This window comes from Mustelus asterias, chromosome 8, assembly GCF_964213995.1.
Source record: "Mustelus asterias chromosome 8, sMusAst1.hap1.1, whole genome shotgun sequence".
In the NCBI taxonomy this organism is placed as follows: Eukaryota; Metazoa; Chordata; class Chondrichthyes; order Carcharhiniformes; family Triakidae; genus Mustelus; species Mustelus asterias.
Genome location: NC_135808.1, coordinates 19,422,153 through 19,438,851, shown reverse-complemented (window position 1 = coordinate 19,438,851; position 16,699 = coordinate 19,422,153). Strand labels below are relative to the sequence as shown.

The 16,699-nt window shown below is 47.5% G+C and overlaps 1 protein-coding gene across 5 annotated transcripts in view; it reads left to right on the top strand.

Moving 5' to 3' along the window:
* Positions 1-16,699, top strand: part of LOC144496907 (discoidin domain-containing receptor 2-like) — a 196,559-nt gene that overhangs the window by 153,301 nt on the left and 26,559 nt on the right. For 4 of the 5 annotated variants that reach the window (XM_078217517.1, XM_078217520.1, XM_078217518.1 and 1 more), the window contains exons 8-12: positions 518-764; positions 3,344-3,490; positions 4,693-4,862; positions 5,971-6,178; positions 13,902-14,009. In XM_078217517.1, the coding sequence (XP_078073643.1) occupies positions 518-764; positions 3,344-3,490; positions 4,693-4,862; positions 5,971-6,178; positions 13,902-14,009 (880 nt within the window). The remainder of the gene's footprint in view (positions 1-517; positions 765-3,343; positions 3,491-4,692; positions 4,863-5,970; positions 6,179-13,901; positions 14,010-16,699) is intronic. The other variant, XM_078217522.1, reaches the window with a different exon arrangement.

Genomic DNA, 16,699 nt, shown 5'->3' with positions numbered 1-16,699 from the left:
ATATTTATTTTCTTTTTACTATTTGAAGTTGATGATGGTTCTATTAGTATATAAACGATTAAGCATTTTCTTTGACTTGTTATGAAATATGTAGTTAATCTTATTCATGGGGCTGTGGTTAGTGAAAAAGCCCGATTTCAATCTTGAGGCCCACTGGAGATGAAGGAGGCCCGCTCATGGGGCCTACTCACTCGCCTGGGGTTGCCCATCACTGCTCAAGAGAGTTGTAAATCTTTGGAATTCTCACCCCCAGAGGGCAGTGGAGGCTGGGTCGTTAAATGTATCCAAAGCTGAGTTAGAGAGTTTTTGAACAATAAAGCGCAGGGTTACTGTGGTGGGGGGAAGGGGGGAAAGTGGAGTTGAGGCCGTGATCTTACCGAATGGTGGGGGGGCAGCTTGAGGGGCTGAATGGCCTTCCTTTCCTTTTCCCCAATTCGGCCACCCCCCTCTCCCCGTTTCTTTTATTCTTAGTTACACTGGTCGAGTAACTAACAACTTTGCCCGAATCTGTCCCCAGGTCCATTGCAACAACATGTTCTCCAGGCAGGTGAAGATCTTCAAATTAGTGGACTGCTTCTTTAAAGCGAGCCCCTTGGTTCCCTGGGAGGCCGAGTCTGTCAGCACCACCATGGTTCTGGACAACAAAAACCCCAGCGCCCGCTACGTCACGGTGCCGCTGAATCACCGTGCCGCTCAGAGCATACGATGTCGCTTTCACTTTGCGGATTCCTGGATGATGTTCAGCGAGATCACCTTCCAGTCAGGTAGGCGGTGGGGGAGGGTGGTGGGAATGGGTTGTTGGCGGGGGGAATATGGAGAGAATGGGGTTGGGGGAGAATGGGGTGGGGGAAAGGGGGTGAGGTGGGAGTAATGGGGGTTTAAGTTGAGGGGAGGAGGGGGAGGAATGGTGGAAGAGGGGTGAATGGAGAGGGAGCATATCTCACCCAGACTTCAGCACAGTATCAGCTGAGCCCCTATCGCATGGCTGCCCGATCCATATCTGGTCCCCATCTCTGCTGGGGGTTCGGCCTCGTACGTTAAGCACTCCCCACCCCGCTCGCTCCTCACCTCCTACCTAACCTAGTTCCCAGGTATATATATCTATATTATGTATGTAGGAACCATGATAAAATTTTCATCCCTGTTTATAAATCACTTCAGCTTTCGGAGCGCTGCCCCTTCGTCAGATGGAGTGGATATCTGCTCTCAAACAGGGCACACAGAGACAGAAAATCAAGTTACAGAATACTGATTAGAATGCAAATCCTTACAGCCAACCAAGTCTCAAAGATACAGACAATATGAGTGGAGGGAGCATTAGGCACACGTTAAAGAAATGTGTATTGTCTCCAGACAGGACAGCCAGTGAGATTCTGCAAGTCCAGGAGGCAAGCTGTGGGGGTTACCGAAAGTGTGACATGAATCCAATATCCCGGTTGAGGCCGTCCTCATGTGTGCGGAACTCGGCTATCAGTTTCTGCTCAGCGACTCTGCGCTGTCGTGTGTCGTGAAGGCCGCCTTGGAGAACGCTTACCCGGAGATCAGAGGCTGAATGCCCGTGACGGGCACGGGCATTCACGGCACGACACACGACAGCGCAGAGTCGCTGAGCAGAAACTGATAGCCAAGTTCCGCACACATGAGGACGGCCTCAACCGGGATATTGGATTCATGTCACACTTTCGGTAACCCCCACAGCTTGCCTGCTGGACTTGCAGAATCTCACTGGCTGTCCTGTCTGGAGACAATACACATTTCTTTAACGTGTGCCTAATGCTCCCTTCACTCACATTGTCTGTATCTTTGAGACTTGGTTGGTTGTAAGGATTCGCATTCTAATCAGTATTCTGTAACTTGATTTTGTGTCTCTGTGCCCTGTTTGAGAGCAGATTTCCACTCCATCTGACAAAGGGGCAGCGGTCTGAAAGCTAATGGCATTTGCTACCAAATAAACCTGTTGGACTTTAACCTGGTGTTGTTAAATCTCTTGGTGCGTTTACCCCAGTCCAACGCCGGCATCTCCACATTATAAATCCCTTCCCCATAGAGCCTCATCACCTCCACCCTAAATCTCCGTAACCTCCTTCAATTTAAAAACCCTCTGAGCTCTCTGCCCTCCGACAAATTCTGACCTCTTGTGCATCCCCGTTTGCCCATTAGGGGCACCACTCACGTCCTGTTTCAAATGGACTCGATGAGAGTCGGTTCTCTCTGTGGGGACCATGAGGCTCTGTGCGGTTCGGGAACGGCAGGGGACATCTACCTTAAACCCATACATCTAGGGTGGGGAGGGCAGTGACAGCTCGCCTTATCCAACTGATCAATAAGCGAAGAATCGCTGGATGTTGGGGGAGCAGGTAATCGCTGCCCTTCCCCCACCCCTCCAGCTAGGATCACAACAGAAAATGGCCAAAGGGGCAGTCGGGTTTGCTAGCGAGGGATGTTCCTTGGCTGCAAGACAGAAGCCAGAACACGAGCATCGTTTTTTGTTTGCAGTCGCAACGGCAGCTCAAAAAAGGGGCCAGAGTTTATTCGGTTGTTTCCACTTGTTTGAGTTGCCAACTCTGGCTCAACACCATTTCTGGAGGTTTCCTCCCCCGCCCCCCCCCCCCCCCTCCCGCCCTCAATGTCTCCACATCACCGATCAAACAACACGTCCATCCTCACGGTGTGTCACCTTCCTAAGCCAATTGGGGAATAGGCTGTGCCTTCCCTGATTGGATAGTTCTAGCAGCACAATGAGGGTGGCACAGTGGTTAGCACTGCTGCTTTACAGCGCCAGGACCCGGGTTCAATTCCAGCCTTGTCTGTGTGAAGTTTGCACATTCTCCTCGTGTCTGCATGGGTTTTCTCTGGTTGGTCCGGTTTCCTCACACACGCCAAAGATATACAGGTTAGGTGGATTGACCATGGTAATTTACCCCTTTCTGTCCCAAGATTTATATGTTAGGGGAATTAGCCATGGTAAATGCATGGGGTTACAGAGAGAGGGCCTGGGTAAGGTGTTCTCTTGGAGAGTGGGTGCAGACTCGATGGGCCAAATGGCCTCCTTCTGAATTATAGCGATTCTATGATTCTAGACTAGCGATCAAGCATGGTTTTTTTTCCCACCTTAAACATTCACAACTAATGAACAAAAATGTGCAAAGAAAACTTTTTTAAAAACATTTTTTGTGTTGGTTTTGCTCCGGGCAGTATCCTGAAGGTTAGGCTTTCACTCCCGGTGACTTCAGGACCAATGGTGAAGGGGACTGGCAACCCTGAGGGAGGTCAAGTTGAGCAAGTGAAACTTCCTTCAATGGTCATTCCGCACACTTCACTTACATGTTTCTGTTCTTCTTAGGCATCAGTCCCACAACCCCCCTTATCCCTGGCCTACAGCCACGAGGTCCCGCTCCACGGCAAAGGGAACCATTCACTCCTTCGGCAGGAACAGCAACCGTCGGTTATCAGCTCACGGAGGCCATAACAGGAACCCTCAGTAACCTAGGTAATGTCATTGCTACCACTGTGTTGGTGATGCTGCACTTGCGTAGGAGGGTACTGTGTACAGTTCAGCTCCCCTTATGTAAGGAGACATTTATTTGCCTTGGAGGCAGCTGGAGTCCATTTGAGGTATGCAGGGCCTGCCCTTACGTGTGCAAACCATATCTTTTTTTCTTTTTGTGTAAAACCCACAACCCCGAACATAGTTAGGACATTACACTGTATTAAAAAATTGAGTGCAAAACCTAAACGGACACGTCAGTGCCTGCTGTGACCTCGGAACGTCCCAGAGTGCTCTATTGCTATTCAAATACTTTTCGCAGTTATAGTTACTGCCAATTTGTGTACATTAATATTCCCAGCTGAGGAACAAATATTGGTCAGGGTATCAGGAATAACTCCCCTGCTCTTATTCAAAAGGTGGGATCTTAACCACCCAGCTGAGAGAGTCTGAGCTTAATGTTTCACCCAAACGATGGCGCCCCTCAGTGTTGCACTCCATCCGTAATGAACTTGAAGTGGCAGATTAGGACCGGAATTCTCTGGCTGTTCGCGCTCCACAGAGACAGAGAATTTGGCGCTCAGCCAAATCTCCGTTCACTGCAGCGGGACCGGAGAATCTGGCACTCAGTTCCTGTATTCAAATCTCTGGAGTGGGACTCGAACCCACAACCTTCAGATTGGATTCAAATCCAAGGATTAACACTGTGGATGATTTCCATACTCTTCTTTAAAATGGATTGGGCTCTTTATCAGCCCCCTGAGAGGGCAGACAGGGACCCTCTGCTTATCATCTTTTTTTTCCCATTAATTAATGGGATATGGGTGTTGCTGAGCCAGCATTTATTGCCCATCTCTAAATGTCCTGAAACTAAGAGCCTCACCAGGCCATTTCAGAGGGACATTTAAGAATCAACCACATTGCTGTGGGCCTGGAGTCACATGAATTTAACGTCCACCAACTGGTGTGGTGGAATTTGAACCCATGTCTCCAGAGCTTTAGCCTCTGTATTATTAGTCCAGTGATGTTGCCACTACACCACCATCTCCCTCATGCCCACCCCACTGAGATTTGAACCCACAACATCTGAGTCAGAGGCAAGAGTGACTTACCAATGAACTGTGAGGTCAGGCACACGCTACTGCTGCTTCAGGCTTTTCTTCTAGTTGCACCAACATATACGCTGTCTTCTCTTCCTGCCCCAGATCTTGATTCATCTGTCTACCTCTCACCGAACGCAGGTCGGCCTGTCCCCAAGGCTGACAGCAGCAACACCGCCATCCTGATTGGCTGCCTGGTGGCCATCATTCTCCTCCTGCTAATTGTCATCTTCATCATCCTCTGGAGACAATACTGGAAGAAGATCCTTGGCAAGGTAAGGTCTCAGGGCCCAGCTGGGGTAAGGGGTGGAGGGAGAGGCCTTGTAAGCCACAACTTGGCATCCTGTGACCAGTTCTGGCCTTGCAAGGCATCGCAGAAGCTGCAAAAAGAAAAAAACTAGCTTTAGGGCGACATGGTGGCAAGTGGTTAGCACTACCGCCTCACAGTGCCAGGGACCTGGGTTCAATTCCAGCCTCAGGTGACTGTGGGGAGTTTGCACGCTCTCCCTGTGCTTGCATAGGTTTCCTCTGGGTGCTCCGGTTTCCTCCCACAGTCCAAAGATGTGCAGATTAGGTTGATTAGCCATGCTAAATTGCCCCTTAGTGTCGGGGGATTAGCAGGGTAAATACATGGGGTTACAGGAATAGAAATTGTTGTCAGTGGAGAATCAATGGACACTGTAGGGATTCGATTATTTTATGGGCGCGATCTTACCTGCCATTCACACCATGCTCCCGCTGCAGTGAAGTTGGAGAATTTGGCGGCTAGCCAAATCTCTGTTCACTGCAGCAGGATGGGAAAATCCCGCCAACGTGGGCAGTGGTAAAATTCCGGCCTATGATTCTATTCTAAGAATGATATCAAAATCGGAGAGGTTATAGCTGTCAGCCAAGATTAAACTGGCTGAGGCTCATTAATATAGAAAAAGAGAAGGCTGAGGGAGAAGCCTTTTGCTTTATTCAGCAGCTGGATAGGGTAGAAATGGAGAAGATTCCTCTCCCTCTGGGAACGTTTCAAAGCCAGGGGCTTATAAATCTACAGGAACAGTGAATGAGGTGCTTCAACTTTCCAAAGCTTTGCTTAGGCGGCACATGGAATACTGGAGAGCCATCCTGGCCATCACGTCTCGGGTAGATATAGAGACCTTGGAGGGAATACAGCTTTTCTTTGCCAAAATGATACCTGGAATGCAAAAGGATGGTTAGATTCTCTCTTGTTGGAGATGGTAAATGCCTGGCACGTGTAGCGTGACTGTTTAACCGGGTGTGATGCTCGACGGCGAGAAGCCTCCAGGTGTGCGCCCGACTGGGAGTTCGCAACTCATCCTGCTCCCCAAGTTCCACCCTTTCCCATCCATTAATGTGCTCCTCTCTTTCTTTTAGGCGCAGCGCCGGATCTTGGATGACGACCTCACCGTCCGGCTCTCAGTGCCCGGTGACACGATCGTCATCAACAACACACAGCCCAGCTCCTCCGCAAACCACCATTCCAACCTGTACGAGCGCATCAGCTCCAGCGACCTTGAGTACCAGGAGCCCAACCGGCTTCGCATGAAGCTCCCCGACCTACCGCAAGGGGCTGAGAACTCAGGTAAGGTGTGAGGGAGGGCTTCAGTTGCCAGGCCCAGCCATGGAAAGAAATTGTCCTTTCACAATTGTGTTGTTAGGAAGAAAAGGAGAAGATCAGCGACCAGTCAGTCAGTCTGTTTAGGTGGTGTTGTTCAAAGGGCAAATGCTGGTCTGGTCTCTGACGGACCTGGCCTATTCTTTTTCCAGTAATGCCATGGGAAATTTTATATCCACTTGACATATGGGCCTTTTATCTGTAAAGGATGTTTAAGATTCTTGGACCATTTGATACTGTGTCTGTACAGAAACTGTTTCCTCTGGTGGGGAGGTATCTAGAAGAAGGAGCAAATAGCAGGGGGCCGGAGCAGAGGGACCTGGGTGTGCATGTGAATAGATAATTGAAGTTAGCAGGACAGGTAAAGAGAGCAGTTAATAAAACATTTGGCATTCTGGGCTTTGTTAATAGGGACATAGAGTACAAGAGCAAGGGGACTATTCTGAACTTATACAAGACACTAGTTAAATCTCAGCTAGAATATTTTGTACAGTTTTAGGTGCCACACTATAGGAAGGATGTGAACGCATTGGAGAGAGGGCAGAAGACGTTTACAAGAATGGTTCCAAGGATGAGAAACTTCAGTTATGAGGATAGATTAGAAAACTTGGGACTGTTCTCCTTGGAGAGAAGAAGGCTAAGAAGAGATTTGTCAGAGATGTTCAAAATCATGAGGGGGCTGGACAGGGTAGATAGGGAGAAACTGTCCTGCTCGTAAAAGGATCGAGAATGAGAGAGCGCAGATTTAAAGTAATTTGCAAAAGAAGTAAATGCGCTGCAAGAAAAAGCTAGCAGGCCGATCCAACAAGTAGTTAAGAAGGCAAACGGCATTTTAGCCTTTATTGCAAAGGGGTTGGAGTTTAAAAATAGGGAGGCTTTGTTGCAATTGTATAGGGTGTTGGTGAAGCCTATCTGAAATACTGTGTACCGTTTTGGTCCCCTTACCTAAAAAAAGATATAGTAACATTGGAGGCTATGCAAAGGAGATTCACCAGGCTAATTCCTGGGATGAAAGGGTTGTCCTATCAAGAAAGAGTGAATAGTCTGGGACTGTATTCCTTGGAGTTTAGAAGAGTGAGGGATGACCTTATTCAAACATAAGATTCTGAGGGGGCTTGACAGGGTAGATGGTGAGATGTTTTCACTAGTGGAAGAGTCTTGAACGAGGGGACATAGCTACAAGATAAAGGGCCAATCATTTAAAACTGAGGTGCATAGAAAGTTCTTCTCACAGAGGGTGGTGAATCTCTGAAAGTCTTTGATCCAAAGTATAGAGGAGGCTGGATTATTAGAAGTATTCAAATTGGAGGTGGATAAATATTTGATGTATTGAGGAACAGAGGGCTATGAGGAAAGGGCACAGAAAAGGAGTTGAGGCCAGCAAAGACGAGCCATGATCGTATTAAAAGGCAGAGCAGGCTGGAAGGGCCTGGTGGCCTGCTCCTGTTTCTATTTCTTATGTTGCATTCTTGTGAGAAAAATCTTTTTCACACAACAAGTGACTGGGGTCTGGAATGTACTGCTTGGAAGTGTGGTGGAGGCGGGTTCAATCGAGAGGATTAGTTGAATAGAAACAATGTGCAGGAGTACGGGGCAAAGGCAGGAGATATCCAGAAGGCATTTGATAAGGTACCAGATCAAAGGTTACTACACAAATTAAGAGCCCATGGTGTTGGGGTAATGCATTGGCACAGATTGGTTAGCTAACAGGAAGCTGAGTATTGACATAAATGGTATTGACAACCTATATAAATGACTTGGATGAAGGGATGGTGGCTAAATTTGCTGATGACACAAAGATAAGCAGGAAAGTAAGTTGTGAAGGGGACATAAGGGGCTACAAAGGGATATAGAGAACGGTTAAACAAGTTGGCAAAAAAATTTGGCAGATGGAGAATGTGAGAAATTGTGAACTTGTCCACTTTGGCGGGAAGAATAGAAAAGCAGCATATTACTTAAATGGAGAGCGATCGCAGAAGAGATGCAGACGGATCTGGGTATCCTGATACATGAATCCAAACGTTTGTGCAGGAAGTGATTAGGAAGGCAAATGGAATGTTGTCTTGGAAGTGGAATGGCATATAAAAGTAGGGATGCTTTGTTGCAGTTTTGTATGCCAATTAATATAGGGACCATGTGTGTTCTTGGCCTTTTGATGCAGTGCAAATGTGTTGTAGTTCATTCGATCCAATGTAGTCTTTCCTGGACTATTGCTACGTTAATGCATTTCATGGCCCACTGACTGTACGGAGGTTTTGCACTGTTGGGCATCTTGGTGGGATTGAAAAATCCCAGCTGACCAAATGAGTAATGAAGTGACGAATAAGCTGTGATCAGCCTCTCAAACATAGCGTTCCCTGTCTTCTGGTGAATTTTACACCAGACATTTATGTGTGTTCACAACGTCACATGGAAGAGATGTGAAGAGGAGCTTCTGCCATGTTCTCCTAACATAACTTTGTTATATGTTGACATCTTACTTCATCTAACCCATCAACATCTCTTTCTGTTCCTGTCTCTATAATGTATTTATCTAGCTTTTCTTTAAATGCATCATCCTGGGAGTTACCATTGATCAGAAATTGAACTGGACCAGCCATGCAAATCCTGTCCATCATCTACAAGACACAAGTCAGGAATGTGATGTAAAACTCTTTACTTGCCTGGATGAGTGCAGCTCCAGAAAAATTCGACACCACCCAGGATAAAGCAGCCCTGCTTGATTGACACACCATCCACCCCCATAAATATTCACTCCTTCTACCACCAACACACAGTGGCTGCAGTCTGTGTCACCTGTGAGATGCATTGCAGCAACTGACCTCCTTCGACAGCACCTTCAAAGCCCAGGACCTCGAGCAACTGCAAGGACAAAAGCAGCAGATGCTTGGTAGGCCTTTTGGCTAAGATCAAGTGTAGTATCGGATCTGCACTTGGTTGAGGTCATGAGGTTACGCTGAGGCTTCATATGTTTCATATGAAGCAATTTTTAAAAGCGGCATCTTGGCCTTTTGGCTAAGATGCAAATGAGCTCAAGTCTTGGAGGAGGATCCTCCCCCTTCTCCAATCAGCTTGACTCATGTAGATCAGGCCCAGGACAGGGTGGTTTAGTCACCCGCCCTGTCTTGTCAGCCTGGATCGGAAATGTCTCAACTTGTTGAGACTCTGATTTGGATTTGATTTGATTGAATTGGAAAAGTATTTAAAAAAAGATGCTTGGTAACCCCCCACCACCTGCCAGCTCATCCACTCACTTCCCCCACCCACCCCCACTTCCCACAAGCCAAACACCATCCTGACTCAGAACTATATTGTTGTACCTTCACAGTCGATGGATCCAAATCCTGGAACTCCTTCCCTAACAACACTGTGGGTATCTCTACACCACATGGACTGCAGCAGTTTCAAGGGGTGGTATGGTGGCACAGTGGTTTGCAATGCTGCGTCACAGCTCCAGGGATCCAGGTTCAATTCCAGTCTCAGGTGACTGTGTGGAATTTGTCTGCATGGGTTTCCTCCAGGTGCTCCGGTTTCCTCCCATATGCCAAAGATGTGCAGGTTAGGTTGATTGGCCATGATAAATTGCCCCTTAGTGTCAGGGGAATTAGCAGGGTAAATACGTGGGGTTACAGGGATAGAGATGGTTGTCAGTGCAGGTGCGGTGGGCTGAAATGTCCTCCTTATGCACTGTAGGGATTCTATGATTCTATTCTATGATTCTAATTGAGGATGGCAATAAATGCTGCACTGCCCACATCCGGTAAAAGATTTAAAAATGCATCTAAGCCAAGCGCCTGAATTGAAACTTGTGGTAGTGAGTTCTACATTCTCCACGAGTCGCTGGGTAAAGCGGTTTCTCCTGAATTCCTGATTAGATTTATTCGTGGCTACCCACACTTATTACCCCGACAACTATCAGGTTACCTTTTATTCCTCTCTTTCAGTGAAAAGAGCCCTAGCCCAATCTTGATGGGTGTAAGTTCTCATATTGTTCTTTTGTGCACACTTTCCCATGACTCTATATCTTTGTTATAACATGAGACCAGAACTGCGTGACCTAACCAAGATCCTATGCAAGTTAACATAGCTTCCTATGCTTTTTAATTCTATCCCTCTAGAAATGAACCCCAGCACTTGAACTTGTTTCGTTGTTGCCTTATTAACATGTTTGGGTTTTTTCTTTCATCGGATTTTCTTTATTCTCTCATGGGGATGTGGGTGTCACTTGCTGGGCCAGCATTTGTTGCTCATCCGTAACTGCCCCTTGAACTGAGTGCCTTGCTAGGGTCACTTCCAGGGGCAACTAAGAGTCAACCACATTGCCATGGATCTAGAGTCACAGGTAGGCCAGACCAGGTAAGGATGGCAGATTTCCTTCCCTGAAGGGAATATTAGCAAACCAGATGGGTTTTTACAAAAATGAAAGGTAGTTTTCACAACCTTCATTGCAGAGACGAGCTTTGTATTCCAGATGTATTAACTGAATTTAAACTCTACCAGTTGCCACGGGAGTGAATTTGAACCCATGTCCTCGGAGCATTACCATACACCTCTGGATTACTAGCCTTGTGACATTACCACTATGCCGCCGTCTCCCCCGTTTTGTTGCTTTTAGTCATTTGTGCATCTATAATCCCCGGAGCCTCCTGTTCCTCTATCGCGATTGTAAGTCCCATAAATGCCCAACGCCATAAAATGGAGTAGCTTGTAACCATGCACAGCACATCATGGTCAGTGAATGCCAGCTATATTGGCAGGGGCCTTCATTCTGAGGCATTGACGATTATCACCGTCTTTGGGCCACCACATTAAAGCTGACTCTTTTTTTATACTAATTTATGGAATATGGGCATAACTGGCTAGGCCAGCATTTATTCCATCCAATTCTCTTCCCGCACTTAGTGATGCACTAAGGCAGACTTTTGTCTGTTTCTATAGCTAGTAATTCCTGGAACAAGTCGCTAGTCTGTTGCCAGAAGGCTTATTGCTTGAGGGGTGGGGGAGTGGCGGGGGGGGGGGGGGGGGGGGGGGGCACTCCACATCAAGTGTGGCTGACCAGGAGTCTCATCCACTCAATCTGTTTGACTGTGTGATGAACACACATTTTTTGGCCATTGAGTCCTGGTGTGAGACTCAAACCCGAAACATCTGGCTCAGAGACAGGGATCCCACGCACTGCATCACAAGACCAGCATTTATTGCCTGTCCTTAATTGCTCTTGAGAAGGTGATGGTGAGCAGAACAGTGGGCGGTACGGTGGCACAGTGGTTAACACTGCTGCCTCACAGCACCAGGGACCTGGATTCGATTCCGGCCTTGGTTACTGTGTGGAGTTTGCATATTCTGCCTGTGCCTGCATGGATTTCCTCTGGGTGCTCCGGTTTTCTCCCATAGGTCAGGTGGATTGGCCATGCTAAATTGCCCCCAAGTATCCAAAGATGTGTAGGTTAGGTGGATTGGCCATGGTAAATGCATGGGGTTTGGGGGTTAGAGTTGGGATGGGCCTGGGTGAAATGCTCTTTCAGAGTATTGGTGCACATTTGGTTGGCCGAAAGGCCTCCTTCTGCACTATATGGATTCTATAGATTGTATGGATTCTTGAACCACTGCAGTCCACACAGTGTAGGTACGGTGCTGTAGGGGAGGGAGTTCCAGGATTTTGACCCAGTGGCAATGAAGGAACGCTGATACATTTCCAAGTCAGGGTGTTGAGTGGAACTTCCAGCTAATGTTAGCATTCTGCAAGCTTATTAATGAACCCTGTAGTAACCATATTCCATGATTTGATATCATCTGCAAACCTTGAAATTGTGCTTCAATTCCCAAGGATTCGACTCGTTAATGTAAATGGCGAACATTAGTGCTTCCAACACTGATCCTGTGGAATGTCATTTCCTGCTTCTATACCAATCTGAGTAACTCGTTTTAACCTCCTACTCTTTGTTTCTGTCAGATCCTATCAAGGGGGATGGGGTGCAGGATGCAGAGAAGAGGGTGTTTCTCTTCATTCACCTTCGCTACTTATATAACTGGCCAAATCAGGTAGAAATTAGGCTTCCTCGCATGATTGACCTGTGATATTTAACTGCACAAGCTCATAAGTACATAGTAACATAGCAACAGGAGGAGGCCATTTAGCCCCTCGAACACGTTTGGCCCTTCAGTCACTTCATGGCTGCTCTGACCGTCAATATAGCCAGGGGAAACATCTTATCTACATCTACACTGTCACGCCAAGAATTTAGTAAGTTTCAATGAGGTCACCCCTTATTCTTCAGAACTTGAGGGAATACGGACCCAGTCTCCTCAATCTCTCCTCATCAGACACTCCCACCATCCAGGGATTCATCTGTTGAAATGAAATAAAGATATAACTATCTATTACATCTTTCACTACATTACAAAAAATCCCATTCATGGAAGCCCATTTAAAACTTTTACATCCCCTCAAGTACTTAATTCCTTATAAAGGCAAACAGACTTGTATTTATGACCCCACATCAGAGACGGCTTATCTTTTAATAATCTCTTTCAGCTGTCAGTCAAAGCACCCTGAACATTGTAGGGGCTAATTACTTATCTGATACCTGTCTCGCCACTTGAAACTGTGTCCGAATCCAAAAATAACCCAGCACGATTGCTTTCAAGTGAGGTGGCATTTCCGAAAAAAGCAGGCTGCGATGCAAAATCGCTTCTTTTGATAAACCACTAGTAAAATCTGAGGATTATTTTTCATTCAATTCATCAGGGGAAAAATATGCTTGGGCATAAAATGGGTAATATCACAATAGCTACTTTGTTGTCTGCCCAGTGCAATGTCTGATGCTGATTGAAGTCACTGTGCCTGAATATTGGCCAGGATGTAAATGGGCAGACAAAGTGATACCCACAATGAATTTCCACCCAGAGAGTTGTTGCGGCTGTAGAGAGATAGACAGCTTGTACTTTTCAAGTGGGTTAAGGAAGGTTTGGGAGTGGTGGGTGGGGGGCGGTGACAGGAAATTAAGCATGGGCACAAAATAGGGTCAGCCACTCATTATCAAGTGCCACTGAAATCAATGGGTCTCCACGCGGGAGTGCACAGGCAACAGGTGGCTGGCTGGATAGTTTTACTTCCTCACACATGTCCAATTTCACCCTCAATGTGTCTTTGCGATTGACACCCATTGCTTCGTGACCTGTTCTCTGTTATCTAATCAATGGATGGACTGATAAAGGGAAGAGTGGGAGGAGGCTCATTATGGAGCATTAACACCACCATGGACCAACAGTGCTGTCTGCTCTATGTCATTCAATGCAATAATATTCAACCAATATAGATATTGCCCATGGTATTAATTCTTTGGATGTGTAATAGTTAGTTTCTGCCTCCAGAGCCATTGGAGGCACACTAAGCTTGGTAGCTGATAGGAGGAATGGAAGTGGTAGCGTCCCAAGAAAGGGTCACAAGAGATGCAGTGTTCAGATTGGGATGGGGTAGGTGTTGCAGAGGACACCGCTCCATGGGACTTCCGTATCATTGTGTTGTTCTCCCAGTGTCCTTCTCCCCTTCCCAACCTCCCACCCCACCCCGTCCACATCCCCACCCCCCTTCCCTCACCCATCCTGCGTTTGTGCTGTTCCATCCTGTTGTTTGTGCTCATCCACCCTGTTGTTCATCCACCCTGTTGTCTTCCCTCCTCTCCGACAGCTCTTCTGTTAAACAACCCAGCCTATCACCTTATACTCTCTGCAAACCGTCACCTAATTGGAGGCCCTGGCTGCACTTTGGACCAGGTTAAGCCAATCAACACTGATGGTAAGGACCTCACCAACTTGGGATGGCGATTGGATTGGGTTGGATTGAGTGGACTGGTGGGGGGAGGATAGTACTGGATTGGAGTGGTGGTCGTAGTTTGGGGGGGCGGGGGGGAAGGGGGTTGAGGGGGGGGGAATGTTGCGGATATCCACCCCATTGAGGAATGGCCCCTTGACTTCTGAAATGTTCCTAACATGCTGGGGAATCGAAGAATCATAAGACCATAAGACATAGGAGCAGGAGCAGGCCATTTGGCCCATCAACTCTGCTCCACCATTCAATGAGATCATGACTGATCAGATGCAACAATCCTCAACTCCACTTTCCCACCTTATCCCCATAACCCTCGATTCCCTCACTGATCTGTCTATCACTAACTCAACCACCTGGAAACTGATAGGATCGGGGGGGGAAGGGGAGGGGTCAGTTTTTATGCCCCAACTCAATTTTATTTTACACTCCAAGTCAACAGAGAATGATATTGGATGGGGTGTGGTGGTGGTGTTGCGGGGGGGAAGAGTGGTGGCAGGGGTTGTGTAAGACTAAAGTTTCTACTTTTGGAGGACCACCCGTGGGATTAGGTGGTTAGGTTGCAATGAGCAGTTAACAGGCAGTGTATCTATACAAAGACTGATGACCCTGTTACCCTGAAATCTGTACTTGCTTAGAGCCATGCTATAAGTGTCAAGTTATATTTTTTAAGCTTAACACAGAGCTGACCCTAACTGGCTCTTCACCACTTCAGAGCAAATCCAAGTAGCGAGACTGTCGCAGATAACTTACAATTTATGTTAAAGATTTGAACTTTGGAATCAAAAATGCAATTTCTAAATTTGCGAATGATGCCAAAAGGAAAGTCAACGCTGACTGCAAAGAATTACAAGAGGATGTTAATAAACTTGCAGAAAGGGCAAATAAAAGTCAGCATAATCACAGAGGACCATAGGCTGACTGGTGGTGATTTAACTGGAGGGTCACCTCCCCTCAGGCGAGGGGCAAGGTTGAGAAGGCGGAGGTTGAATAACCTCACCAGTACGGGAATTGAACCCACGCTGTTCATAGAATCATAGAATCCCTACAGTGCAGAAGGAGGCCATTCGGCCCATCGAGTCTGCACCGACCACAATCCCACCCAGGCCCTACCCCCACATATTTTACCCGCTAATCCCTCTAACCTACGCATCTCAGGACTCTAAGGGGCAATTTTTTTTTTAACCTGGCCAATCAACCTAATCGCACATCTTTGGACTGTGGGAGGAAACCGGAGCACCCGGAGGAAACCCACGCAGACACGAGGAGAATGTGCAAACTCCACACAGACAGTGACCCGAGCCGGGAATCGAACCCGGGACCCTGGAGCTGTGAAGCAGCAGTGCTAACCACTGTGCTACCGTGCCGCCCCATCGCTAACCAGCCATCCAGCGAACTAAGCTACCAATCCCCCAAAGAAAGGGCAAAGGAAGTGAAAAACTGAGGTGAACTAAAGTGAGGTAGTACAATTTGGTAGGAAGGATAGGGAGGGCATTCAAATCTAGCTGTGGTGGAGAGCAAAGGGATTTCAGAGTACGTCAATCACTAAGGTTGCACCACGGGTTAGCAAGACCATTTCTTAAAAAAAATCAAATTAAGCACCAGTCAAAAAGCAAAATAATGCTGATGCTGGAAATCTGAAATGAAACAGAAAATGCTGGATAAACTGAGCAGCACTGGCGGCATCTGTGGAGAGGGAGAAACAGAGTTAACGTTTCAGGTCAATGACTTTTTGTCATAACCAGGAGAAGGTAGAGATGTAATGTGTTTCGAGCAAGGGAGGAGTGATGGGTGGCGCTCTCCCACAGGAACAAATTCCTCGCACCCTGGACTCCATACCATTCTCCCAGTTCCTCATATTTGTTGCGTTGGTGCAACTTTCCCACCCAGCCTTTCTGAGCTGTCTTCCTTTCTCCTCAACCGAGGATTCCACCCTCCGCTGCTCCACATTGGTTGACAGGGCCCACAACTGTGTCCACCACATCTCCTGCACCTCTGCTCTCAACCCTTCCGTCCCTCCGAGAACCAAGATTGGGTTCCCCTTGTCCTCACCGTCCACCCCACCAACCTCCGTATTAGGCAGATCATTTTCCACCCGCTCCACCACCTCCAGCATGATGCCACCATCAAACACAGCCGGCCCTCCCCCCTGCTTTCAGCATTCCGAAGGGACCATTCCTCCCATATTATCCTGGTCGGTTTAGCTCAGTTGGCTGGAGTATTGCCAACAGTGTTGGTTCAATTCCCCCACCGGTTGAGGTTATTCATGAAGGCCCTGCATTCTCAAGCTTGCCCCTCATCTGCGGTGTGGTGACCCTCAAGTTAAAATCACCACCAGTTAACTCTCCCCCTCAAAAGGGGAGAGCAGCCTGTGGTTATCTGGGACTATGACGACTTTACCTATTACCCTGGTCCACTCCCCAATCACTTCCCACAGTGTGATCTCCTATGTGTTGGTGAGACTAAGTTCAGATTTGGATGACCTCTTTGTGGAGCACCTCTTGTATAGTCTGCAAGCGTGACCCTGAGCTCCTGATGATCTCTCATTTCAATTCTCCACATTGCTCTCACAGTGACATCTCTGTCCTCGGTCTGCAGCGCTGTCCCAATGAAGCTCAACGTAAACCTGAGGAACGGCACCTCAGCTTTAGATTAGGCAC